At 59.4% G+C, this 27,494-nt stretch overlaps 1 protein-coding gene across 1 annotated transcript; it reads right to left on the bottom strand.

Annotated features, from left to right (window-relative positions):
- Positions 1–9: 9 nt before the first annotated feature.
- VPS37B (VPS37B subunit of ESCRT-I) lies at positions 10–22,818 on the bottom strand. The gene is made up of 4 exons (XM_054594317.1): positions 22,649–22,818; positions 3,612–3,783; positions 2,432–2,514; positions 10–1,924 (listed from the first exon to the last, which is right to left on the bottom strand). Exons 1-4 carry the CDS (start codon positions 22,757–22,759, stop codon positions 1,445–1,447), a joined length of 846 nt encoding a protein of 281 aa, XP_054450292.1. The 5' UTR covers positions 22,760–22,818; the 3' UTR covers positions 10–1,444.
- Between the last annotated feature and the right edge of the window lie 4,676 nt (positions 22,819–27,494).

Genomic DNA, 27,494 nt, shown 5'->3' with positions numbered 1-27,494 from the left:
TCTCTATTTATTAAAAAGGGTCCTACAGCATTATAGCCGCAGTCGAACGTGGCCCTGGGGAGGGCGGGGCCGGCCCCTTGCCCACGTCCGCCCCGCCGGGCTGCGCCCTGTGCGGGCGGCAGAGGTATCGGGTCGGTGGCACTGCCCTGGAGTCACAGAATGTGCAGGCCCGATGGGCATGGCAGTATGCTGTCCTATCCGGCTTTGTTCTCTTTCCAAATGGCCACAACACAGTGGAGCTCAAGTCCAGGGGCAGAGGCAGGTGGAAATGGGGCACGGAGGCCGGTGGCCTTGCCCGCCGCCCGTGGGGACAGGCTGTTGGAGCTCTGTCTCAGCTCTGTCGCCTCAGGGCAGGTGGTCCTGGGCCAGGGCCTGGAGCTCCAGTTGAGCACCAGCCTGTTGGTCAACAGCAGGTGGCGACCCCGCCCAAGAATTCAGCACGTGTGGCACCTCTAGACATGGCACTCTAGACGAGAATCCGGGGGGCAGGAAGGGCGGTGCCCCCTGCTCCGTGGGGCCAGCTTGCCCCCGCCGAGTCCCTGCCCCACCAGTACCTGCAGGCCGGCCATGGGCAAGAGCGCTGGCTGGGAGGAGATTCCAGGTTCGGGGCGGTGGCTTTCCTTCCCCCTGCAACGCAGCCCGGGCCACGAGCCCTTGCCGAACGCAGAGCCAGAGTTGCTGGAGCGGCGGCAGCTGGTGACGCACCCCCAGGCTGGGGGCCCTTCACTGGCACCAGGGGAAGCTAAGGCACACGCCCTGGGCCTGCAGGTCGGGGGGGGGGCCCACGCACTGCTTGCATTCCCGTCACCTGCACTTTGATCTGCTCAAAACAATATGTGCGTTTTTATAAAGTTTCCCTGAATGGTCTTGTGTCAAAAAAGTTTTCTTTCCCCAATATAAAACAGGAAAATCACCCACATAGTAAAAATATCGGAGCACTTCACAGAAACCCGGGCCGGCTGAGGCTGCGGGGGCTGCGGACAGAGCTGCTGCGCAAGGTCCGGCTCGGCCCGCCCCACAGGCCCGGCCCTGGACACGGCCGCGGGCTGAGGGCAAACCCTGTGTGTGGCTTTGAAGGATCCAGGTCTGGGGGAGGGGCCCGCCCCGCACAGACTCAGTGAGCACCTTCGGGGCTGTGATTTGCTGGGACACAACTGTCTTGGAAATAAAGCGGAAACGAGGAACCGTGCTTCCTCAGGGAAGCTGCCCCGGGGGGGGCCTCCCCCAGACTCATGCGTTCACCACCACGAGACTCAGACACCACACGGAGGCCGCACCCCGGCTCGAGGTCAGGGCCTGGCTGAGGCCGGTGCACAAACTGGGGCCCCATGCCCCTCGCCGCCGGCCTTGGGTGCTGCGGGCGCAGAGGCCGCCGGGCCATGCAGCCCCCGCGCGGGGCGGCCACGGGCGGCAGGCGGGCGGGAGTCCCCGGACAGGCGGGCCCTCACTGCAGGATGAAGCCCGGCTGGTGAGGCAGCCGGGGCGGGGGCCTCTGGGGCAGCGGCGGCGGGTATGGCGACACGAACTGCGCGGAGAGCCCTTGCTGTGGGGAGAGGCTCACGCGGGGCGGCACGGGGGGGCCCAGCGGTCCTGGGCACAGGGAGGCCTGGGCCGAGCCCACGGCCACAGCGAGCGGCGTGGCGAAGCGTCCTGCAGGCACCGGGGGCGGGATGCGCCGCGGCAGCACGGAGGGCGCCCCGCTGGCCTCCGGGGCGGGGTAGGGCAGGGGGGCGGCGGGCACTGGCTCGGGCGCCCTGGGCGGCCGCGGGGCGGGGGCCTGCGGGAGTCTCTGCCCCTTCAGCACCATCTCCTGGAGCTTCTCGATCTTGACTCTCCGCACGTGGGCCAGTTTCCGCTGGCTCTGGTAGACGTCAATGAAGGAGTCCAGTGGAAGCTCTCCATCAAGAAACTTCTCCGCCATGTTCTGAAAGAGGCAGGAGACACCGGTTACAGAACAGCCCAGCCCTGGGGGAGAACGTCCGTCCCCGCCTGGTGGGCACGGGGGTTCCCAATCCAGCCCCTTCTCCCACCCACACAGCTCCGCCCCACAGACCCACCGCCCGCTCAGCCCCTCTCCTTGGCCCGCCTGCCCCTCCGCTGGCCATACCGACGCGCACGGGGTCAGCTGGGCAGGCACCTGCTCGTGCCCACCAGGGCCCCCCACCAGGCCGATTACGCAGACTGACCTGGCCACAGCTACACCCGCACCCCCCACCCCCGCCCCAGCTCCCCAAGGCTCAGCCAGGCTCATGCCCACGCGCTGCCTGCCCGCTGACTCAGAGCAGGTGGCGCCTCAGCCACCGGCGCCCACGGGACCCTCGCTGAGTCAGCGCAGCGCGCTCCTCTCACCGGAGGGCCAGCTGCTCCACTGCTCCCCCAGGCGCCGCTGGCACCGTCCTCAGCCCGCAGGCTGGGCCGCCGACAGGCTTACCTCGGTGTCTTCCTCGATCTTGGCTCCCTCGGCCTGGAGGAGCGCGAGCAGGGTCTCCAGGGACGCGCTGCTGGGCTGGCTGTCTGCGGAAGCAGGGCGGCGTGAGGGCGGCCCCGCCTTGCCCCGCTTCCCCTCCACACACAGCCCTGGGGCAGCAGGCGATACCCCAGGGAGGTGCATCTGCCCCCCAGATCCGCCCAGTGCCGGGAGCTGTCATGGGACATGTGATGGGACCCCGTCTCCCGCTGCCCTGGAACCCGTGCATGGGGCGCACAGCGTGCAGCCAGACCCCACCGGGCACGCCCCGGGGACACTGCCACACCCCACCCCGGAGTCCGGCTGCTCCTGCACCGCAGGCTCCACCCGTGAGACACCATGTCCCGCAGGTCACCGCGTGCTGCTGCGAGAACCGCACTTCTATCGGTCGCCGCTGTGCAGCCCCCTGTGCCCTGGCGGGCCCTCGGGGCGTCCCCGCGCCCGGCAGCTATCACAGGCAAGGCCCAGCGGCATTCCGGGGGGCCCCCTCGGGCAGACGTCACTGTCCGCATCCAAGGGGACGTGCCCGGGGGTGGGGGAGGCGGAGGCAGTGAGTGCGCGTCCCCCGTCGCAGGGGCTGCTGCGTGGCCTCTCCAAGGCGGTGTGGCCGCCTTGCATCTGCGCCCTCATGGCCGCGGGCAGTGAGGGGGCCACGCTGTGCAACGCCACTGTGACCCCCAGCAGACGGGCGGTTTTGAACCTCTGAACCCATTGCCCTGAAACCCACCCAGAGCACCAGCATGCGGCCCCCACTCCTGCGCCCCAGGCCCCCGGGGGCTGCGCACTGAGGCACGAGACCGGCGTGCGGCGTCCACTCCTGCGCCCCAGGTCCCCAGGGGCTGCGCACTGAGGCATGAGACCGCATGCAGCGTCCAGGGCGACTGCTTTCCCCCGTCACCTTCAAGGGCCTAAGGGCACAGGACAGCGCATGGCCGGACGCCACAACCAGAGCACGGCCCTCCTCGTGCTGCGTGGAGAAGGTGCAAACCGGCCCCAGTTCCGCACGTAAACTGCTTCTTCGTGGCCAGGGATGGACGCAATCTGCTATTTTTCCATAAGAATACTGCTTTCCTGGTATACAAACAGCCTGAACACGTGGGCTTCCCTCAACTCTGGTCTCGAAAGATCACCCTACAAAAGTTACCTAATTTGGTCTTCTTCATCTGATAGGCTTCGAAGAGCGCCTGCAGCTCCTGGTACTTCTGGGTCAGCCTGGCCTTCAGCGCGTCCAGCCGGGGCTGGAACAGGAGGTTCCCCTCGGCCAGGCTCCGGTTGCTGGCCAGCGTCATTTCTTTGTTCAGCTGAACGTTCTGGGTCTGCAGGGAACAGACAGGACAGTGTGGCCCCAGGGTGCCAGGTCCCGGGCAAGGCCCCCGCCCCTGGAGCCGCCGTCCGCTGCCTGCGGGCTGGCCCAGCAGGCGGCGCTCCCATGGCCGCGGCCCCTCGGGTTTCTGGCTGGGATGCTTCCGGTCCTTCAAGAGCAAAGCCACTTCCTTTCCGGTGAGTTTGTCTCGTGACTGGCTCACTCAGTGGCTGTGCTGGGACCAGAATTCCTTACCACGCGCAAAAGGACGCAGCTGTATGGGCTGCAGGCTGGATTTTTTTCACAGCCAGTTTCTGCTGCTCCAGGGGAAGTTAAAGAGTCACTTGTCTCAGAGGGAGACTAGCTGGCAGGACACCCATTCAGGCTTCAGGGTCCTCAGGCCTGGAGACAAGCATGAAGCTGGGGGCCCCGGGGAGGGGGGGCAACCGAGGCCCCGGGGGCCTGCTCCGCTCTCTCCCACGGCCACAGCCACGGCCACCACGCTCCTTGGGCTCCAGGCCTCCGTCCACCCAGGGCCTGACTCTGCGCCGGGGGAGGGGCTTATCTGCCCCTCCGTGGTGTCATTCTGTCCTCCCAGCAGCGGGGACCCCTGGGAGCTAGAGAAGCCCACCTGCCTGGACCGCAGGGGTGAGGGGACAAGAGGTGGCGACACCCGGCCGGAGGGGCACTGCCTGGCCACGAAAGCAAACACACAGGAACGAGGTCCCTCCTGCTCCTGCTTCCTCTCCGCTCAGGGCCCCCGCCTCTGTGGGACGGCCCGCCCGCCCCAGCCTTGCCCGCTGCACCTGGGACCCGGCTGCACCCCATCCTGCTGTTTGCTCGTGTTTCCCCTCAGGTCTCTTCAACCCTGGGCGGGTCCCCGTGTTCCCCGCAGACCTCCTGCCCCGCCACCAGCCCACCCCTGGCCCCTTCCTCCCCTCTGCAGTCAGGGCAGCGCCTTGAGCCACGCCCACCGGAGGCCCTGAGGGGCCTGCACCCTCACAGGCATGCACACGCATGCACACACGCCCAGGCACACGCACGACTCGGCGGTGGCAGAGCACAAAGACGAGGCCCATGGACCCGCGCCTGCGGCGGGGGCCCCGGCCACCCAGCAGGGCCTCAGGGACACATACTCCCCCCCGACACAGATGGGCGCAGGCGCTGGCAAGTGGGTGCAGCTTAGAACGGAATTTAGATTCAAGGGAGAAAACGAAGGCTCTAGCTCAACACTAGGAAATCACTAGAAACACTAGAAATGCTCTCATCTCTGCGGCTGCTGCAAGGGGCAGTAGGGGCGGAAAGGCCTTCTGGGGGGGTCAGCAGGGCCCTGCACGGGCCTGGGCCCACCTCAGGCTCTGTCCGGGGTCTTCCCTCCGGCTGCTGAGCATTTCAAAGACCAAACAGAAATAAACAAGCAAACCACTGTGCAGCCGCTGTGGAAAACAGCTCAGCGATTTCTTTTAACACCAAACGTGCATCTATCATCCGGCCCAGACACGGCGCCCGGGCGTTAATCCCAGAGCCGCGAGCCTGCGTCCAGCCAAAGCCCACGCCGGGCCCACGGCCGCACTCCTAATGGCCCGCACCGTGAGGCAAAGCCCTGAAGTGTCCTCAGCAGGCGAGTGCAGGGACAACGGAGCGCCACTATGCTGCGACAAGGAGCCAGCTGCTGCCACGCGTGGCCACATGACAGAAGCCAAGCGCGGCCGGCCGGCCGGGGGTCACAGGGGCTGGCCGCAGCCTGCCCACGCGGCGGGACGCAGGAGTGGGGGCGGGACGTGGGCTGGGGGAGGGAAACGGCTCTGGGGGGCAGCCTGAAGGACGCTGGTGGTAACGACATCCTGCTGTCCCTGTCCCAAGGGCCCAGGATGCGTCTTCTGGGCGTGACCGTGGTTAACGGGGCGGGGAACGGGGACTGGGGGAAGGGCACACAGGGCCTCCCTTGGTGACGCCCCACACCTGCACCAGGCCCACCGCTGTCCTGGCGTGTCTGCTCTGCACACACGGCCGTCCCTGAGCCCTCTTCCTCCTGCTGGTCCCCTCCGGCGGACGGGTGCGGCAGGCGTGCAGGGCGCACGCAGGGCCTGGGAACAGCTGTCACCTGCCAGAGGACTGAGAGGAACGGGGTGCCCTGAGCCTCAAGCAAAGCCAGGGTCAGCGCAGACGGACCTGACCTGTCTTGCCCTGGCCTCTGGGGTCCCCGCTGACCTGGTGGCCGCAGGCGCGGCTGGCATCCCGAGTACGAGCCCAGCCCCAGCCTCAGGGGCTCCCTCTGCAGCGAGCGCTGCCCTCGGTCACAGCACCCGTTTCCCGCCTGCCTCATCACCGCGACCCGTATCCACGCTGCTTCCTCGCGCTCCGGCCGCCCCCGCCCCCGCCCCCGCCGGGATCAGTGACACAGGCGCTCTCCCGACCCTCCGACAGGCCGCGCCCCGGCACGGGGCAGCCATCAGGAAGGGTCGGGGCGACTCAGAGGGGCCCTCCCCCGGCCCCCAAAGCCAGCCCCTCGAGGCCAGGTCTGGCAAATGAGGTGGGCGACAAAGTGGGGGATCAAAAAAAAGCGAGCGCGGAGTCTGTCCAGTAATAAACACCCAGAGAGCTTGCACAGCACACGGGCTCCCTGAGCACCCTCTTGGGAGGCCAAGGCCGAGCCGGGAGTGTCTCGCCTGGGGTGCAACGTGGGCGCCTCCGAAAGCGGGGCCCCCCGAGGCCTGCCCTGCAAGCACAGGTCCCTCGGGAGACCCCTACCCGAAGGCCCGCCCGGCGCCTGGTGGTCCTGTTCCTTCCCAGCAGCAGCCCGCTGTCAGGTGTGCACCGGAGTCACCTGCAGGGGGCGGGGCGCTGAGGAACCCCCAACGCCCAGAGCACCCCGGGGCCCAGGCCTTGGGGCGCGTTCAGCGCCCCCGGTGATGCCGACCTGCAGCCAAGCATCGCGCTTCGCAGCTCAGCCGTGGAGCACAGGTACAGTCGACTCTGCCTCCCACAGGGCCGGCGTCAGGCCAAAACCGCTGCTCCGCGCTGGGTGGCCCTAGACGCGGGTCCCACGGGGGACAACAGAAGGCAGCGGCGGAGATCAAGGCAAAGGCAAGGTCTCCAGCCAACAAAAGAGGCCAAACGCAACTCAACGGATGACCAGTGGACTAGCTGCAGCTCTTCATACTGTCTATTCGTGTTTTTCCATTAAAAAGAAATCAGTAAATTCTAGGCGGCGGCCCAGACCACACCCACAGCATTTCCCGGGGGACACTGCGCCAAGGGGGAGGGGCTTTCTTTTTCAAGCCTCTGACAAAGCTCTTCCAACCCGCATGGACCCTGGGCACACCTCTGCGGCTGCCTTCGCTGCCAGAAAAGACCTCTTCCTTCCCAGTGTTCCTTCCTGCGGCCGCTGCCGGCCCGTGGCCCCGGGGGACAGCGCCACGGAGCTCGGCAAGGCCCAGACCGCCCCCACGATGCGGGGCCTGACCCCCGCGCCTATGACGGCTCTGTGCAGGGGCCCTGCAGCAGCCGCGCCTCAGAGCTGTGGCCGGGAGCCAGCAGACGTCTGAGACCGAGGGCAGCGTCGCCAGCCCTTGATGGTTCTCACACGCCTCCTTCTTAGCCAGAGAGGAATCCTTTCAGGAAGTAATCTCTCTGTGGTAAGGACACATTTTTATCAATGTGCTCAGTTTCACTTCAGTTTTCCTTTCTGCTCATAACTGAAGAAAAATGAGATGCACGGGAGCAGCACTTCGCGCGCAGAGAACCGCTCCTGCCCCGAGCCGGGGCTGGGCACCGTGTCCCCCAACGCCGGCATCCGCGGCCTCGGGCCCCTGCGACCTTCTCACTTTCCTCGCCGCTGTACACAGGTGCGGATTCGTTGTAACAAGCACGTACAAACTTACAGAAAAAGTCTTTATTAATTAAAAAAACCCGTAAGGTTAGTAGAGTGAGAGGGCAGAGGCTCCAGGGAAACATGCCATCGTCGTTTCAGAAAACAAGGCGATTTACACAGACGCGCCCCGGGAGGAAGGCCGCAAGCCCCCCGCCCCCATGCTCACGGCAACAGACGGCATTTGGGTGGGATGCACGTCCCCCTCCACGTGCAAGTCGTTCCTTCCTTCCTCACCTGGGCAGAGGGCGTGTGGCAGAAAAGAGGGGGTCGGATGGAAACCAGATATAACCGCCCCCCAGTGACACATGCAACGGTTACAAATGAGACACTTGGGGACGGGACAGGAATGCCTGCAGCGGGGTTCAACGGTCCCTCACTGCCCCTGACACTGCAGTGTCCTCATCCCAGTCAAGTAAATGACACCGCTGAGTTATGCTACTGAATTTCAATAAATAAATGGGAATTCTTGATGGCACAGCAAATCCTCTAAACGCTGAAAACCAGCGCGTCCTGGGAGCGTGGGCTGTGGCGGCTGGGATGAACCCATGGGCTCCCGCACCCACAGCCCGCGCCAGGCTGCCCGCGATCCCGCCCACATGGTGGTAGGGTGTCCCGCGGCAGAGCTCACCCGCCACCCAATCCAGCCCTGACCGGGCCGCGCGGGTGGTTGGAGTGTCGTCCCACAGGCCAAGGTTGCAGGTTCAATTCCCAGTCAGGGCACACACAAGAATTCAACCAGTGAATCCACCAATACGTGGAACAACAAGTTGGTGTTTCTCTTGCTCCCGCTCTTTCAAATCAATAAATAAAATTTAAAGGTGCGGGGGGTGGTGATGAGGCATTGTAAGCGCCATCTCAGGGAGGGCAGGCAATGGAGAGAGAAAGGAACAGGAGGCAAAGGAAACAATCACAGCTCTAGTCAGCTACCACTGTGCCCGGTGGACTTCTGGCTCCCCTGGGGGTGCCGGGGTGCTGGTGGTGGGCCGAACAGAGGCCCCCTGAACACATGTGCCCACGTTCTCATCCCTGACACTTGGGAAGGTGACCCTAACTAGATACTGGGTCATGCAGATGTAATTAAGGGTCTAGAGGTCAGGAGGTCTTCCGGGGTTACCTGATGGCCCTAATTCAGTAGCGTGTCCTTACAAGAGATGCCCAGGGAAGGAGAGAGACGCAGAGGGGACCACGTGGAGAGGAAGCAGAGGCTGGAGTGATGCAGCCACAAGCCAAGGCGGCCGGGGACCTGCAGTTGCCAGAGGCAGGAGCCTGCTCCCCGCGGAGCCTCTGGAGGCAGCGTGGATGCCGCTGCGTCAGACCCCTGGTCTCCAGAACAGTGAGAGAACAAGTGTCTTGTTTTAAGCCACCAAATGTGGTGTCATTTGCTCTGGCAGCCCCAGGAGCCCGTCCCCCACCCTGCGCTGTGGCCCCGGGGCCAATGGGCTGAAATGAACCGCACCGGCCACTTCAACAGCACCCCCCGCCCCGCCACGGGCCGTACCTGGAGTCAGCAAGGGGGACCGCAGGTGGACTCCCGGGGTTCCCTCTCAATGGGGGGCTGTAGGCCCCCATCCAAGGCAGCCCTCCCCCGCTCGATGCACGGTCCCTGCTCCTCCCTCCCTCAGGCCTGGGGGTCAGCAACACTGAGCAGGGCCTGTCCTGCGCCCCCGCGGCCTGCACCGCGTCTCCTGGGGAAGAAGGCCCTGAGGGTCCCCGCTGAGCTGGAGCCTGACTGTGTGACCAGTGGCTCTCCCCATGAAATGAAAGGACACGTGAGTTCACGCCCACCCACTGGGAGAACTGGGTTTCCTTCACCCTGATGCCCAGAGCCCAGCCCCGCGCTGTGGTCGAGGCAGGCGCTTCGCTACGCACGGTTCACCGGGATCTGCAGGGATCGGGATCCTGAGGCCTCTGCCCCTGTCGGTTAATTGTTAACACTCTGCTCAACTGCTCTGAAGGTTATCTTCTTTTTAAAGATTTTATTTATTTGTTTATTTTTGGAGAAAGAAAGAGGGAGAAAAAAAGAGAGGGAGAGAAACATCGATGTGTGAGAGCAAAGGGGCCTGGCCCGCAGCCCAGGCACGTGCCCTGCCCGGGAATGAACCCGGCGACCTTTCCGTTTGCAGGGCGAGGCCCAACCCGCTGAGCCGCACAGGTCAGGGCTGAGGATCATCTTCTTTAAATGTTTACCCTGAATTGTCAAACAGCAACTTCAAAGACAAACGCTGGTTCTGGCAAACCCCTAGCTGTTGACTGGGACACTATCTGCATTCCTACCTGACACAGCAGCGACGGCCAGGAAGTGACCGGGAAAGGGGGAAATCAGGGTGACCCGGGCGACTGCCCGAGAGCAACACCCCGCCCCCTGCGCAGCGCACGGCCACACGCTGCTCCCAGGCAGCGCGCGCAGCACGCACCTCACACAGAAAGCACGCGCGGCGCGCACCCCACACGCTGCTCCCAGGCAGCGCGCGCGGCACGCACCTCACACAGAAAGCACGCGCGGCGCGCACCTCACACAGAAAGCACGCGCGGCGCGCACCCCACACGCTGCTTCCAGGCAGCGCACACGCGGTGACACGCCGGGCCTGAGCTGGCTCCACACAGCCCCGCTGCTGCCGCCGCAGTCCAGCCCCGGCCCTCGACGGTGCCCGGGAGGGAACGGGGTGCCTGGAGGGGGTCGGCCTCAACGCCCCTGCAGCTTCCCACGTGTTCACAGAACCGCCGACTCCAGGACCTCGGCCAGAGCGCACAGCACGGCCGACGCAACACAGACCCTTCCTTCCGGAAGCGCGACGCGCCTCGACACGCCCGGCCTGGGGCAGCCAGCAGCTGGGACGCTGCCGGCCCGGCCACCCGCCCGCCCCCGCCCCGCCCCGCCCCGCCGGCCGGATGGCGCTCGCTGGGCCCCGCAGCCCCGCCGCTGGGCCCCGCAGCCCCGCCGCTGGGCAAAGGCTGCTTCTGCTCCACAAGTAAAAGGCCCCGAAGAGAAAAAGGGGGAAATCAGAGCAGGTGTGAATTTAGTGAGTTAGTAAGACGAGTCCCCAGGGCTGCGGAAACTCCCACATGTCGGTGGGGCCTGCGAACGTTCCCTGAGCACCCAGTGCATGCTGGGCTCTGCGCCCTTCTCTTCCTGTTGCCTTCCTCTAATCCTCTCAGGGAGGGGGGGTGTCCCGGTCCCCACTGTACTCAGGAAAAAGGACGTCCAATCCTAGGGAGGTGTCGGAGACCCCCCACGTCGCATGTGCTGGAGAGTCGAGGGCCATGACGTTAAGGGAGGACATTCTGTCTCAAGAGCTTACGCTACGAATCAGGCTGGAAAAGCCGCTCTCTGCTGCTTGCAACCCAGGCCGCTCCCAAGCCCCGTCCATCTACGCTGTACCTTTCAACTGAGCGGGGGAGGCCCGAGGCCCCTGCGCCTCCCTCCCCGGGGCCACCGCCAGCAGCGGCCTCCTGCTCCGTCCGCACCCGCTTTTTCTGGAAGGGTTTTGAAGGAACTTTCCAGCGCCCTCTCACTTTTGCCTTAAAAACTTTAACGTGTATCTTTAGTGGGCAAAACTATCATTCTAACCACAATGCCATAATCACAAGTACTAAATACAACAATAATGCATTTCACCTCCTGCATGCGTGGGCCTGAACTTTCCCGGGAAGAGCTTCTGCCTCCCGCCTGAGCATCTGACGTCACTTCTGCAGGAAATGCAGGATCAGTGCGCCCCGCCCCCCCACCTCGCGTGAACCTGTGTTCAGACGGCTGACGGGGTCCTCAAGCCGCCGCCAGCGACGCCCAACAAGCTTCCTGGGGGTATCATTAGGAATGGATTTTTATTTTTTTTATGAGTGTCAGTCAGTTGCAGCCACTCATTTTTCTGATTCTCAGAGTGTCCACAGCCGGAAGGGACAGCAGCTCGGGGTGCGGCGGATGCCCCAGGCTGACGGCCTTGCCCCGTCTGGGCTGTGCTGCCCGATCAGGCCCTTCTGTGGGAACACTGGTTCCTTCTAAGGGCGCTATTTTCCTGTCCAGATAAAATTAAATGGCAAGTTACCTGTAACCGAGACAAAGAACGAGGCAACTCTCAGCTTTACACTCCCCCCCACCCCCGCTGGCAGCAGGGGCTGCTGGGTCGCACTGAGACTGTGCACGACCACCCGCGGCTCCGGGTTAGGTGACAGGTGACAGGCAGCCGGCAGGCGCACCTCGCCCCAGTGGTCCACTGTTCCACACCCGCTCGCTCGAGCCCACCCTCGCCTCAGGGCCGGCTTCTCCAGAGTCCCGTGCAGTGTGAGTGGGCCTAGGGGCCGTCAGCCGCTCTTTCCCAGGACAGCAACGGCGCACTTCCACTTCACTCTGTCCCGCGAGGGCGGGCCCTCTGCGGCCTGGGACCCGAAGCCAAAGGAGCCTGGAGCTGCGGAGCTACAAGCACAGCCCCAGGGCTTTCTTCCGCCTGAGAGCGTTCTTTGAATTTTAATGAAAAAGGCTGGCTGCAGAGTCGGACTATTTAACCTGTTAACACAGTTGAAGATCTGGAAATACGACACCAGCTGGGACCAGCAGGGCATTACAAAACGGCCCCCCCCCAGAACCTGCTGCTGCCCGTGGGCTGCGCATCCACCTCAGGAGGGAGCTCCCCAGCTGCCTCCCACACCTGCCGCCGAAACCGCCCACCCCACAGGGCAGATGCATTCTCGGTGAGAACAGTTATTTCTGACGGAGGCTCCGGCTGCGATGGGACCGGCCGCCCTCGGAGGCCAGCAGGCGGCGGGGGCATCCCCGGCTGCTGCTCCGTGCCTGCGCGGGGATGGCTCGCGCGTGCTAATCAGGGTGTCGTTGACTCTGAGGGCAGGTGGCCACACAAAGGCAGAAGGCCGGGCTCGACAGCGAGGGGACTGGCGCCGAGAAGACTCGGTGACTGGCCTGCCGGCCCACGATCTGATGGCTCTTGCTTCTGGCAGGCACAACATACCAGGGTGTCTCCATTGTTGTTTTTTCCTAGAAGACTGCTTTCCTAATATTCAGAGAAAACAACCCAAGCTCTTCCCCTTTTTGGATATATTGGGTTGGCCAAAAAGTCTGCATGGTTTGTTCTGTAAAATTAAAGACACATTTTTCATTTTCACCAGGAACTACTGATTTGGCTATTTTGAGTACGTCGGCCGTCTCCTGCTATTGGGTTCCTGTGGGGAGAGGCCAGGGATGCTGCTAAACACCTTCCAATGCGGAGGACACCCCATGGCAAAGACAAAGGCCAGGATGTCAGCAGGACCGAGAAGCTTCACAAACCACTTCTGACATACTCGGTCGTCACAGCACCCTCTCCGTATGCTGCACAAATCTTTTATTTGTGGTTTACTTGTTTTTTTTACCTTTCTTGAAATAATAAAGAATAATATGCCAAAAATGTCACACATCTTTTTCCATCTTCTATATTAAAATGGCTGCACAAAAACCCACCAATTTTAGTTTTTTAAATGCACACTGATATGAGAACTGTCACAATACAATCTAACAAAACTGTTTCGAATGAAGTTAAAGACAACTCATCACTAGAGCCACTGTACAGAAAAACATTAAATGACCTTTCTGGCCAACCCAGTATGTGGCCAGTGGCACCAGGAATAAAGGAACAGAACAGGAGCAATGGTTCTGGCAACTTTCGTGCTACAAATATTACAAGTGTCACTGGCCTTCTAGGGTCTGGGGGCTCTGGGTGGAGGAGGAGCAGAAGGGGGACGGGACACCCAAACTGACCACGATGGGAACTGCCTTTGTCCCCAGCCTCCTAAAGGCGAGGGGCCCCGCCCCAGCCCCAGCCCCGTGGGCTCCCAGTCTCCGCAGGGGACGCGCGGAGCACGGCCCTCGCTCCCTGTTGTCAGAGCCGGTCAGCGGCTGGTTAGCTGGGCCGTTTGGGGAAAGTGGTGAATCTGCCCACTTTTCCGTTTAAGGCCAAGGTCTTTTCTTAGAGGAAGTGTCCACTAGCTCGAGGCTCCAAGTTTTTCTGCCCAGGCCCCATCCTTCCACGCGGAGGACCGAAAGGCACGGGCAAGCAAGGCGGGCAGAACCCTTCTGGACCCTTCGGTGCCCCCGAGCAAGTCCGCCCCTAACCCGCTAGCGAGCTTTCTTCCAGTAAACTGCCTTGGAGCAAGTCTTCCCAACGCCCCGGGCTTACGCTCTTCACCCTCTGCACTCGGGGTTCAGTGATTGCCACACACCGAATTTCATGAAATCATCTTATTACCTTTCCAATAAAACCAGATCAACCAGGTCCGGGAACAAACGCATCTGACTCTGGGCAGAGGCAGCTGCCTTGCAGAAGCAGAAATGCCTGGCACCCAGGCATGGCCGGGGGCGGGGGCAGCAGCCACTAGATTCGATGACGGGAACGGCAGGGCCAGTGCCCGGCCGCGTTGGGTCCGTGCAGGGAGGTCAGCTCACAGCCGCGCCAGTGATTCAAAATCCCGGCCCCTCCTCCCCTTCCTCAAACAGAGCTGCCTCACGAGGACAGAATTTCAAGACCCTGCTTTTCTTATGAGTAGTTTCGTTTCTGGCAGGACCATCAACCAAAGCATTCGTTTGTTTACGAGCATAGGGTCCGTGTCCCCCGCCGCCTTTCACCCACAGCGCGGCGCGCGTGCAGCGTGTTCTGGGGCAGCCTTTGCGCAGGTGAGAGTGAGGGGGCTCCAGCCCAGCGGCCCTGCGTTCGTCTCGAAGACAAACTGTCTCCTGACAACTGTGCTTTTATGTTTAAAATGCATCACGATGTGATGTTTCTAACACTTGATTCAAGAATCCACTTTAACAGATAAAATTTACTCTCACATGACTAAAATGATTCATCTCTTACTCATTATGAGAACATGCTACTTTGATAATGGAATTTTTTAAGTCTGTGGCCAAGGAAAGGGAGGAGTCAAAGGAGAATCAGCCACGCCACTTGCATTTCATAACTGAAAGACCCACATCCATGTGTGATGCGGGGAATCAGATGTTCGAACTAAAACAAGTGGCTAGACACTTAAGACTCAATCATTTTAAAAAAATGTTGGTATTTTAATAGATTTATGTTCAACAATGTTAATTGCAATATAACTTATGAAAGCAAAAAACAAGCATCTAAATATCCAATAATAAGGGAATGGTCACATAAATTGTGTAACCACATGATGAACTATCATGTGACCATTAAAATACCAAGAAAGCATATTCTGATAAGAAAATGTCCAGAGTATAACAGAAAACAAACAAATCTGTACGTACAGAATGGTCCTGGCGGGGAAAAACAGGAAGGAAACATGTAAAACGCCTGTTGACAGTCTTCATCATGGATGGTGGTATCATATGTGATCTTTTATTTTTCTTTACAGTTTTCTGCATTTAAAACTTTTTCTATAATAAACATGTAAACAAAGTTATCTTTAAAGGCTGGGTGCTGGGGTCACCCAGCCCCATACCCACGGGGCACTGCCCCGCACACCCTGGCAGCACAAACCAAGCCAAGCGAGGCAGAACGAGAGCCTCTCACTTCACCGCTGGTTTTCCGAACAGGTCTCCCGCGGAGCCTGCCAACGGGACCACCGTTCACACCACGGAGTCAGGGCTCCGCGGGAAGCGCTGCCCTTGGCAGCCCCAACCACGTGCCATTGCCATGCGCTGGGCCAGCAGCTCAGGGAGTCTCGTTTAATCTGCGTAACAACGCGCACGGACGGTATGACAGCACTCCTATTTTATTTTTAAAAATTTTTATTTATTGGTTCTAGAGACAGAGAGGGGAAGGGGAAAGGGGGCGCTGATTTGCTGTCCCGCTGATCTATGCATTTGGTGGCTGGCTCTCGCGTGCGCCCTGGCCAAGGATCGACCCCGCAGCCTCGGTGTGTCGGACGACGCTAGAACCCGCTGAGCGCTCGGCCAGAGCTATGACGGCCCCATTTTAAAGATGAAGAAACTGACACTCCAGAAGGCTCACCTGTGTCCACAGTTTCCTAGCAACGCTATCCTATCTAACCACGAGGCTTACTAGTTGACCTTACGTTTTTTTGTGCAGCTTTTTATAGCTTTTACATCCCCTTTCCCATCATTTACTTCCTGGTGGTGTTGTTGGCTCTACTCGTTCTTCCCTACTCCTTTTAAAAACCTGCCACCCGACAGAGAGACCACATGACCGAGTGGGTTATTTGAACAGCGAACAGAGCAAGGCTGGCTTTGCGCCGAGCCGCGTAAACTGTCCAAGCCGGTGACTGGGCCGCCCCAAGGCCTTCCTATCAATCGCTTCTCAGCCTTGCAACCGTCTGCCCCTCCTGGTCTCTCCCCCTCCAACCGTCCTTCCGCTGGCTCTGAACCGTCTGTGTACAAGGCACCCCTGACTCAGAACCCTCCAGTGACCCCCGATGACTGGCTGGATAAGCCTGAGGTCCTGCGGGAGGCCCGAGGCCACCCAGGTCTCTGCCTGCCTCTCTGGCCTGTGCCTGGCCCTGCCCTGGTCCCTGCGGCCAGGCCCCAGCGCACAACCCCCCTGCTGCCCGCCCGCCCGCCTGCCCGAAGTCCTCTCTGCTCCTCCTCACCTGGAGCCCTCCGAATCCCAGCCCCAGCGCCTGAGTCATCCCTTCCAGGAAACACTCCCCGCGGTCTCCTCGCCCACAGAGGCCTGCTGGGGCGCCCTCCCTCCAGGGTGTGTCCACGTACAGGGTCCTGTGTCCCGTCCGGAAGGATGAAAGCCATGCGACTTAGCAGTTTCACGTCCTACACCCCCAAGGCCAGCGTGAAGGGTGAGCGAGCAGAGAGGCACTCTCGGCCTCTCAGAGCAGGGCGCATGTCCCTGCAAGGGCTGCCCGCGGCCCTGTCCCTCACCGCCCGGCACGGGCTGCGAGCAGGAGCGCAACCTGCAGGCGTCCTTCACTGACCCGGGTGGTAGCAGAGGCTCTGATTTGAAAGGAGCGTTACCTACAGGCCACTGCTTGTAGTCACACCAGCTATTCACATATCTGCTTTTCACATCGGCTCTCTGGCACAGAAATGAATGTGCCCCACAATTCCATGGGAAACGCTTTTAAAAGCTGTCCCTTGACAGACTGCGGAAGAACCCGGCGACGGCCAAGCTGCCTCTACCGCCCACTTCCACCCTGGCCGGTGAAGCAGCTCCAGAGAGCACCCTGTCTCTGCACCCCCAGGTGAGACGGTTTTCCTGACGACAACGGGACCTGAAACGCCCGCAGAGCCGAGGACAGAAAGGGGCCCCCAGAACCCTCATGTTGCCGTTCTAAGAGCCCAGGTCGCACTTGTGAACGGCAGCTGACACACGGGTCCTTACAAACAACCCCGCACTGTGCTGCATCCCAGCCATCGTCCCCGTGACAACGTCCTGCTCCAAATGCTGCCACGAAAGCTGCACCAACCATCAGGCCGGCCTAGCCCAAGGGCCCACGGCTCCTGCACTGGACGGAGCAGAGAGCGCAGGCTGCTTCCGGGTCCCTCTTCCGAGCGGTGGTGGACAAGCAGTAACAGAGGACATCCCGGCGTGTCTGTGCGAGGCCACTGCACTCGTGTCTCCTCCCTTGGAGGCCACCTCTTCCTTCTCCCCACCCACTCACCACCTTTAGTGACCTGGCCAACTTCTACGCTCTCCGTGACTGCAACAATCGCTTGAAGGAAGCCGGCCCCCCCATCTGGCGCCCTCAGCTCCGAACGACATGTCCAGCTGCCTGCCAGGTGGTGCCAGGTAACTGCCCTGCTCGCCCCTCACAGCCGGGCCAGCAGGGTCTCCACGGCGCGGCCCCTGCCTCCCGCCCCCGCTGGCCCCCTCACTCACTCCCACCCGAAGCCCTGCTACCTCCATCCTGCGGGCCGGGCAGCCTGCTGGGTGGGAGGACGGAGAGGAACACGGCCCGGCCAGGCGGGGGCTTCGGGAAGCAGGGGGCTCACGCCACGTGTCCCGACAGCTATGGAAAGGTCACGCAAAGAGGCTAAGCGGTCGTGTCTCAGTGACAGAGGAAGCAGGCGAGCACTGGGCGGCAAAGCCACTGAGGGCCTCCGGCGGGCGGGGAGGGGCCGACGCCCCAGGAGCCGCCCGCTGGCCGCGTGTCCTCGCCAGGCCTGCGTTCCGCTCTCCCTTGCTTCCCACCTGCGCTCCCACTCCCACCGGCAGCCTGGCCTTCCTGACTCTCCCCACGCCCACCCGGCCCCTGCTGCTGCCACGCTCATCCCCCGAGAGTGCTCCTCTGCTCCCACGTCGCGGAAACGTGCCGCCTCCAAATGAACTGCCACCGAGCCCACACGCTGGCACACTGCCCCGCCAGCCGCGCTTCCCTGCTCATGAGTGCATCTGGTCAGCCGAGGGCAGACAGTACCTCACCAGCCATTGACCTGCCCCGTGTCTTCCTGTCCTCCGCCTGCACGCACGCTGTCCCCTCCTCCGGTCCTCCATCCTTGTCGGTCACAGCCCCACTCAGGGAAAGGAGTGCCCACGCCTGGGGGCGGGGGCTTGTGTAGAGACTGAGCGAGCCGTCTGTCAGCGCGGCCCAGAGGCAGGAAGCCCAGTCACGCAGCCGGGCCGCCGCCGCCGCCGGGATCCAGCCCCCAGACCTTTCTACGTCCTTCCAAATGGGGCCCCACGCTTACTCCCCTGCGCAGCAGCGCTCTGTGTGCCGGGTGCCTTCCCCAACCGCTAACATGGGGCTGTGTCTTGTCCGTGTGTCTTTCTGTTACAATGCCCTGCACAGCCGGGGCTCCGTAGCTGTGGAACTGAAACGACTTCTTGAAGTGGCAGCAAAAATACCGTGCCTTTCCACCTTAGCCATGACCGCTGGCACCGAAGGCCTGCAGAGCGCCCACTCGGCCGCGGCGCCTGCAAAGCGTCTTGCAGGCTGACCTCGCTGAATCCACGCAGCAGCCCCTGAAGCACGTTACTGTTTATCACCCCCCTTAATTTTCAACGAGGAAGTTGCCACTGGGGAGACTGAGCGGCCACACCGCCAGTGTCAGAAGTCAGTTCCGTCCTTGGCCACTCACACTGCTCCGTTAATCAACGCAAGAGAAGTGGAGCCAACTACACAAACGACTGCCGTCCTCTGCACCGGCCCAACCGTGCCGGGGCTCTCTCGCTGGAGGACGGTGCAGCTTCTCCGAGAGCGTCCTCTGCAGGGGCCCGTCCTTGCCTGCGGGGCCGCAGGAGCCCCGAGAGGCCGGCCGGCCGGCCACCTACCCACTTTACAGCGGAGGAACCGAAACGCAGAGTTTACAGAACTGAAATAAGGTTACATAACTCTCTTGATGCCTCCTTTGAAAAAGATACAATCAGTCATGCCTGGGTGGTTCAGTTGGTTGAAGCGTCATCTCGTACACCAACAGGCTGCAGGTTCTGTTCCCCATCAGGGCACGTACCTAGGTTGCAGGTTCGATCCCGGGTTGGGGTGCTTATGGGAGGTAACCGACCCGTGTTTCTCTCTCACACTGACCTCTACTCCTTTCCCTCCCTCTCCCCGCTCCCCAAATCAATAAACATATCCTTGGATGATGACTTTTAAAACAAAGTAAAATAAGATAAAAATCAGATAAAAATCAAATTTCAGAAAACATCCTGGACACAGGAATTTTTTCACTTGGTTAAAGTAACAGGCCCACAGAAGAGAAGACCGGGACAGAACAGTCGAGGCCTGACAACGGGAAGGGGCACAAACGCCCGCCACACACACATGGCACGAGGGTGGATCCCAGTTTCTATGCCCCGGCCGCCCTGGTGTCCCCATGGGCAGCCAGGCTGGTCCCCTTCCACGAGCCACGCTGAGTCAGCCACCCAGCGGCCTGGCCCCCAGCCCAGCTCCCCGAACACACCCGAGGGAAGGGACAGCTCCTTCCAGACTGGACTTTATTTTCCAAGACACAGTCTGTGTCTCAGACCCTCAGCCTCTTGGCACGTGGGTGTTGTCACCTGCCACGGGAACAGAGGTCCTGAATTTGAATCCTTAGCACCAACCAATCTGCATTTCCCCAGAAAGCACCGGGGGAAGTGACCCGGCAGGGCCGAAGTAGCTGCCAGTGTCCTGGGCAACAGCTCCTTTCCAGGGCGAGCCCTCCAAGTCCAATGGGGTTAACGTGGACCGAGAGAGAGACAGGCGCATTCCACAGGCATGTAAAAATAACTTTAAATAAAAATAAGAATGTGTGCATATGAAACGTCAGCCCACGGCAACAGGAAAAAGCGTAGGACCACAGGGTCACGCTGCGGAGCAGACAGAGGGGACGGACAGGCGCGCATAGGCCTGGAGCGCGGCCACAGCCCCAACAAGGCTGTCCCGCCCACGGCCGCTCGGGGGATCACACGCCGCAATTAAAACAGCCCGGGAAGCACAATGCCCACTGTAGTTAAGCCTAACGGTGGGCATGCCTTCCAAACCCAGCCACGCTTCCCAGTCGCCACAAAATATCCCCTCGGGCCTGAAGAAGCCCTACTCTGCAATTTAAAACATGTCCTTCTGCCAATTAAAAAAAAAACAGCTTTTGGTTCAGGTTAAGAGAGTCTGCACTGCAAAAGGCCCGGTCCTTGTACTGTCTCATCTGAGAGCTACTGAGACACCTGAGTGTTTTGACCACAGAAAGATAAAACGTTTCTTAGGCTAATGGCAAGTAAAAATGGACTTAAACTTCTTGAAATAAGACCCCATTAACTTGTCAGGGCGCTCTGGTATGCGCGATTGCCAGCAATCTTTCTAAAAAGAGAGAACAATCATTAAAAACTGCAACCGCACTGCTGAGCAGTGACTCAACGGCCTGTGAAGGGCTTAACACGCACCGTCCCCCCACCGTCCCCCGACCCACACGTCAGCTCCGTGAAATAAAAACGACCCCATGACCTTTCTCCAGCTGCCGCCTGAGGGCGAAGCCCCTCCTGCAATCCCACCCCTGGGACGGGGCCAGGGCCGGCCGGCAGGGGCTGCCGATCGCAGGCCCCGCGCGCTCTTTCCCACCGCGGCATGGATGCTCCGCGCGGCCAGGAGCGGGGAGTTCGCAAAGTCTTTCCTTCTACGGTCCCACAGCCACCCCCAAATAAGCCAATGCAACAACGTTAACAGCGGCGCGGGACGGCCGTGGCCAGCAACGGCAGCTGTTCACAGTTACGCCAGTTCCTGGAGAAACACGCTGCACAGGATTTGCTAAGTGTGACTGTGGCGAGGGGCGCTGCCTGGCCCAGGTATTCTGGCCTTCGCGTTGTTTCCTTGTTTCATTTAAAAGCACTGCACCCTGAAGAACAAACTGCTGCTAAGTTATGAATGTGAACTATGTGGTCCAGTCAAGTGGAGTTCAGCCCGTGGCCAGTATTTGTATAGGACACGCTGGTATGAAGGTCACCTTTACTTAAAAAAAAAAAAAAAACAAAACAACTCCACAATAAACAGAAACGCTGCTGGATTAATTTGCCTTTCCCCTTAAATAGCACTCTCTAGTTTCATAGGCAGAGAAAACAAGGGAGGCCCCGACCAGCCTGTCCACAGCCTTGCTCCCCTCCACAGCCTTCCCACCACTAAAAAGCCGTTTATTTCTATTAACGCCCTATCCCCAGGGCTACCGTGCTTGTGTCTCCCGGGAGAAAAACACACCTATCATTTTGTTATTACACCAGGAAGATGCCTGCTGGCAATCAACAAAGGTCTCCTGGCAGCTGCCAGGCAGAGAACCACAGCAAAGATTTTCTCTCTTTGGACACATGAAACTCTCATTCAGTCGAGAAAGATGGATTTTGTCACTTATTATTTTCTAAAATGGAAAGTGCCACATGGAGACCATAAATGGGGTAAATTGCATCTCGGAGCCACGTTATATGTGCCAAGTTACAAGCCAGTGAATACAAGGGGTGTATTAACGGAAAGACTGATACCATCTCACTACAGTGGCTCCTCTGTAGCCCCGGACAATGATCTGTTGAGGGTTTTCCAGGGATTTTGAATGTGCAACCTCCAGACAAGCCCCTCTGAAGGGGGCTGGCTCGGGGCTGAACAATCCCTCTTCGGAGAGAAAGCCAAATGCCCCCTCCCAAGTCCCCCCTCCACAGGCTTCTGGGTGAGAGGCTGGCTCAGCCGGTAGGCGTGGGAAGGCTCAGACTTCAGAGACAAAGGAGGAGGAGTGGTGGCTGGGCCGCAGCAGTGCGGGGACCGGCCTGGGTCCACCTGCTTGGCCAGGACCCAGACCCACAGGATCGGGAAGTTCAGAGAAAGAGTTCAAAAGGCTGGCAGAAGGGGAGGCGGAAGCACAGGGGTCAAGTCAGTCACGGGAGAGCAAACCACCCAGCGAGAGAGGGAGGGAGGCAGCCCTCTGCCGTCAAAGAGGTGGGGGCGGGCTGTCAGCTCCAGGAAATCTCCCAGGGGTGGGGGGGGAGTAAGACACCTTAAGGCAAAGCCACCCTGGGCCACCTTGTCCCACAGTCCCTTCTTTCATGGAGGGGAAGGCAGCTCGAAATGGAGAAAGGGGTCCGGCCACCCCCTTAGCCCACCCACAGCCCTGGGATAACTCTGTGAGGACCATTTCAAAACGAAGTCCACCCCCGGGCCCCTCTGACCCCTGGAACCCCTCGGATTTGCAGGCCCCCCCGGGTCGTACTGGCTGCGTCTGTACGAGGCCTCCCCACCACCGGGACCCCCGCCCAGCCCTAAAGCCCGTCTCACACTGCGTCTCAGACTCAGATACAGACACTCGACCCCCCAAACCCAGCCCGGAACCCCCAAAATGCTCTCTTAGAGCTCACAGCCCGCTAGTTCACGCAGCCCCTCAAAGCCTACTCTCCGACCCCCATAACCGCCCCAGCCTCCCTGTACCCCTCCACCTTCCCCTGAAGCCCCCCCAGATCTCTGCCCAGACCAAGCCCTCGGCGCCAGCAGTCCGGTCTGTCACCCCTAATCCTCGACCACAGCCCCCCTCGGCTCCCAGGCCCCGGCCAGGGGCGCTCTTCCCGGCTCGGCCCGCGTCGGGTCCTTCGCCCCCCACGCCCTCGCGGCGCCCGCACCCGGCGCGGGCCCGCCGGCTCACCTCCTCCATCTTCTGCACCATCTCCGCCAGCTGCCCCTCGTCCTCCAGCAGGTCGTTCAGCTGCACCAGCGACAGCCCCGCGAACCGGGCTTCGCCCCCGGCGCCCGCCATCCCCGCGTCTCGGCTGCCGCCGCCGCTCGGGCCGCCAGGCTCCGCCGACCGGAAGGGCCGCCCTCAAGGCCCGCCCCCGGCGGGGGGGGCACGTGACGCCAGCCCTGGGGCGTGACGTCATCGCCGGGCGGGCTGGGGCGGAGCCGGCCGTCCACGTGGAGGGAGGCGGGCTCCCCCGGGATATCTGCGAAGGTCTGGGGCTCCGAAGGAACGGGACAGGGACCGGGGGACGGGCTTGTGACATAGTGAGCGGCGGTGATGATGTCACTGAGGCATAGGGCGCGTGCCATGATGTCATATGAGCCTTTTCCTCAAGGAAAAGAATTTCAAAGAACCAGAGAAAGGGGGCGAGAGAAGTAAGTGACCACTGCAGCCTGTCCAAGCCTAGTGGGGCCCGGAAGCCCCCAGAGGGGACCTCGTAGCTTCTCGCAATGGTGGGGCTGCCAAGGCTGTTGCTTGACAAATGATTACTGAGACCTACGCGTGGACGAGGCGTTGGGTTGCAGGGGTGTCCAGCCTCTTGGCACCTCTGGGCCAAAAATATCATCATGTTTCAAGTGAGTTTACGATTTTGTGTTGGGCTGCGTTCATAGCCATCCTGGGCCACAGGCTGGACACCCCCGGGTTATACCACTTGAGATCAGAGAGAAAGGACACCTGCTCTGTGGAGCTGACAGGCAGAGGGGAGAGCAAGTAAGTCGAATGGTTACAAACTGGGAGAGGCCAAAGAAGGGATCGAATGTTGAAATAAGACAGAGGCCCTGACCTGTGTGGTTCAGTGGGTTGAGTGTCATCCCACAAAGCACAAGGTCGGAGGATTGTAGGTTCGATTCCAAGGCAGGGCACATGCCTGGGTTGCAGCCAGTCCCCCCAGGGGATGTGTGAGGGTTTCTCTCCCTCCTTCTCTTCCCCTCTCTCTAAAAATAAATAAATTAAACCTCCGTTTTTGTTTTTGTTTTTTAAAAGAAGCTGTGAGGGAAGACTTTGTTTCAGAAGGTAGTAAAAGACGGCCCCCTCAGAGAAGGTGACCCCTAAGCAGAGCTGACGGACCAGCACGGAGGAAAGAGCCACCATCCCTGTAGGAAGCCAGAGGCAGCGAGAGCAGCATGTGCAAAGGCCCCGAGTCCCGACCAGCTTGGTACGTTCGCAGACCGCGCAGAGGACCAGGATGGCTGGGTTGCCTTGAGCGAGGACCTGTGCATGCGGCCGCTGTGCAATCACGCAGAGGAAGGCGCCTGGCCATCCAGGTGGGCCAACCTGTGCTCCTTCAGAAGTGCCACTGTGTAGAGTGTGATTGCTCGGTCTCCCCTGTGACCTGGATGTCTCCTGAGATCCAGGAGCCTGGGACTCATCCTGCTTGGGAACGTGCCACAGTAGTTGAAAGAAACCTAAGTCTGAGGCTCACCACTACTGCGCCCTGATTTTACACATAAAGAAACTGAGACCCTGGGAAGAGGAAGTTTGTTTTTCGTTTCTTTGTTTGTTTGCTGTTTCCAAAACCGAGTAATGGGCAGGCCTGGCTCCCAGGCTGGCGCCTGCCATGCCAGCATCAGCCACACCAAGCTGGTCATGGAATTCGGTGCTAAGCACAGTCCAGGCTCACGGGCTGGCTGAGGTGCTTTGTGCATGAGGACGACGTTTCTGCTTCGCCATCTGTGGCACGCAAGGTCGGAGTTGGCCATCCATACATTGGGCTGGGCTCCCTGTTCTCTTTCCTCCTAGCCTCTCGTGACGAAGGGTGCACGTTTGTCAAAAAATGAGGAAAATTAGAGGAAGCATTTTATGTTATCTGCAAGTAAGAGTTTTCATTGAGTTTGATAGTTTTTTTCCTTTGAACTTGTTATAGTTGATCAAAAAAAGGTGGTTTTGAGCTCTGGCCGGGTAGCTGGATTGGTTAGAGTGTTATCCCGATACACCAAGGTTGTGGGTTTGATCCCTGGTCAGGGCATACAAGAATCAACTAGTGAATGCATAAATAAGAGTAACAACAAATTGATGTTTCCCTCTCTGTCTAAAATCAGTTTAAAAGGAAAAAAAAAGGTGGCTTCAAAGAGGAAAGGCCACAGAAAAGAGGAAGGGGGAGTAGAAAGTCAAATTTATGGTCAGGGTGTTAGCTCAGGTTTTTTTTTTCTTTTTTCTTTCTAGGAAAAAAAATGGACCTGCCAATTTGGGAATAGTAGCTGTATTTCCAGAAAATTCTCACCTAGGAGGCTGAAGATGTCCAGACATTGCTCACAGTCCCCACAGAGGGTGAGATGAGGTCAGGGGCCGGAGCGCTCCAGGTGGAGGGGGCGAGGCGCCGGAGCCGAGGACACGCACCAGGAGCCGGCCGGCTTCTGAGCGGCACACCTGTGTGTGGACGCGCGCTTCAGCCGAGGCTCTTGGAGTCTCAGCCCTGCCCGATTCCTTCATGACTCTTCTCAAGCCTGTTTTCTGCCACCAGCCTATTCGAGTCACATACCACTTCCTTAGTCAAACAGGGCAAACCGCAGAAAAAAGTTTTGTGTTCTGCTGCCACCAAAACTTCTTGGTGCTCTTACAAGTTGTTGAAAATAGAAAAGAAACATAAAATCCTTGCATTGGTGTCAAACCTCTCAGTTTAATGTGTAAGCGGACGTGTATGTTTTCCCTCTTTTTCCTGGTTGACGGAGACTTCATTGGCATTTGTCTGCACACCGCCACCCGCCTGTAACATTTGTGGGTCAATCAGGGTTTTGCTCTGGCATATCAAGGGCACTATATGTAGGGCCGCGGCTGCTCTCTCAATGGAGGCTTTGTTACCCAGTAATGAGCCTCCTGTTACACAACACCAGGAATTATTTGGAAAGCACCCTTCAAAAAAAAAAAAAAAAAGTACATAACCTTCACATAGCTGAGCCTTAAAATCTGCTAGCCTTGAGATTGGAATTCTTTCTCTCTGATGCAAGGTAGGAGGATTATTCATAAATGTTTTCCAGTTTCAAGAGCTGGGAGAAAACATGGCGATCTGATGAGGAGGCACCGTAGCGTGCGCTGGGCCGCTACCAGGGGGCAGGGGAGGGGCTGCTCCCCAGGGCGGCAGGTGGAACAGCCCTGCCCTTCTCGGGACACGCAGCCTGATGTCACCGGCCTTGTCATTGCCATCTGCCAATATCGAAATGCCCAGCATTACCTAAGCACTAGTCATCCAGAGGGAAAAAAAATCAGACGCAGCGCCTGCTCTGGAGAGTGAGAGGGTCCAGAGCACAGCATCGGGAAGGTTACACTCAAGGCTGACAGCGTTTCAGTGTGTTACAAAGGTGGAAGCGCAGGGGGTTTGGTTATTTTGATTTGGGGTTTGGCTGTTTTGGAGTTTGGATTTTTGTAAGTTTTTTGTTCCCATGAGGGGTTTAATAACCTATTTCAGTCATACAAAAAAAGGAGAGAAGTTTGTCCACGCCAAACTTCTTGTTTTCTGTTTTTTTGTGTGTTTTTTTAAATAGCCATCCTGGTTCTTCGGTTCTTTTTTTATTTTTAATTAGTGTTCCTTGTGCCAAAAAAAACGTAAGCTTTGAAAGCTGTGCATTACCTCATCTCTCACTCGGTAGAGGTCCAACGGCAGGATGTCAGAAGTTCCAGAAACCAGCTCCTACCTATGAAGGTGGCTTTATCCCCGCAACCCAGGAAGTACGATGTACAGAGCTTTGGAGGAGTAGTGTTTGAATGTCTGGGCTTGGAAAGGCTGTGGCAAATTTTTCCGGCAACAGAGGTCTTTGTACAATAGATCAAAGACAGAGGGTTTGAAAATGAGGGAGACGGGGCAGAGCGGCCGTGGCGGCCCGCCCCCGGCAGTCACGCCCCTGGAGTGGCCCTCTCTCCTGCAGGTGAGAGCGACGGCACCCGCTCCCAGGATTAGGCTCCGGTTTTGCACCTGCCTCTGTCCCAGGGCTTGCTGTGGGGGGCCAGCCATCGTCCCGTGAGGACGGCCAGCAGCCTGCGAGGAAGTGAGCGCGGTAAGGAACAGAGCCCCCCACCCAGCCGTCCCCAGTCCAGCCTCGGATGAGACCCCCAGCCATCACCAACTTCTCGGCTGCTCCCTGATTCCTGACTCACAGAAACTATGCGAGATCAAAAGTATTTGTTGTTAAGCAACGGATCGCTCCTACAGCACCTGCTGCGAGGCCGAGGCCGTTACTGTTTAAACGACCAGCATGGGGGACAGGTTAAGTAAATCGTGGCAAATCTGATCCATGGGAGGTTTTCCAACTAATTAAAATGAGAAACAAAGACTAGGAAGCAAACTGCAAAACCCAGTACGAGTTCCATTCAGGTTCAAAGGCAAAATGGAAATGCGTGTCTGCACTGTGATTATAGCCGCAGACAAGTCATGTTTGTAGGTCAACAAAAAGTACAGAGACAAAATCTTTACGTTGCTGGACAGAACCGTAGATGAAATTTCTTTCCTTTTATTTGAGCTATGTTAAGATTACAACAGTGCTTGTGGATGAAGAATTTTTATTTTTGTTCTTGTTTGAACAAAAACGAAAGAAAGAAAATTGATGTAGGTTCATTTTAGCAGCTGCTGGCAACCTCAGGAAAAAATGTACTGAACATGAGTGCAAAGGTCAAAATGGTCCCCCCCCAGAATCAGCGTCTTAAACCCCAAGTTCATATACTGAGTAAACCCACAATGCGTGACAATGTGTGGACCCACGTGCCACTCCACAGCGGAACACAAGCTTTCACAGCCTGGTGTCCTTTAAACTCCCTACTTCAA

Source organism: Pteronotus mesoamericanus, unplaced genomic scaffold, assembly GCF_021234165.1.
Source record: "Pteronotus mesoamericanus isolate MK-2021 breed Mesoamerican mustached bat unplaced genomic scaffold, CSHL_Meso_final scaffold_507, whole genome shotgun sequence".
NCBI classification, from domain to species: Eukaryota; Metazoa; Chordata; class Mammalia; order Chiroptera; family Mormoopidae; genus Pteronotus; species Pteronotus mesoamericanus.
This window is presented reverse-complemented; position numbering and strand designations above follow the sequence as displayed.

Bases quoted from the DNA above. Each gene is read 5' to 3' on its own strand.
- VPS37B (XM_054594317.1), bottom strand. From the start codon at position 22,759: ATGGCGGGCGCCGGGGGCGAAGCCCGGTTCGCGGGGCTGTCGCTGGTG. The intron at 3,784-22,648 runs GTGAGCCGGCGG...TGTTCCCTGCAG, and splicing joins TGGTGCAGAAGATGGAGGAG to ACCCAGAACGTTCAGCTGAA. The intron at 2,515-3,611 runs GTAACTTTTGTA...CTGCTTCCGCAG, and splicing joins GATGAAGAAGACCAAATTAG to ACAGCCAGCCCAGCAGCGCG.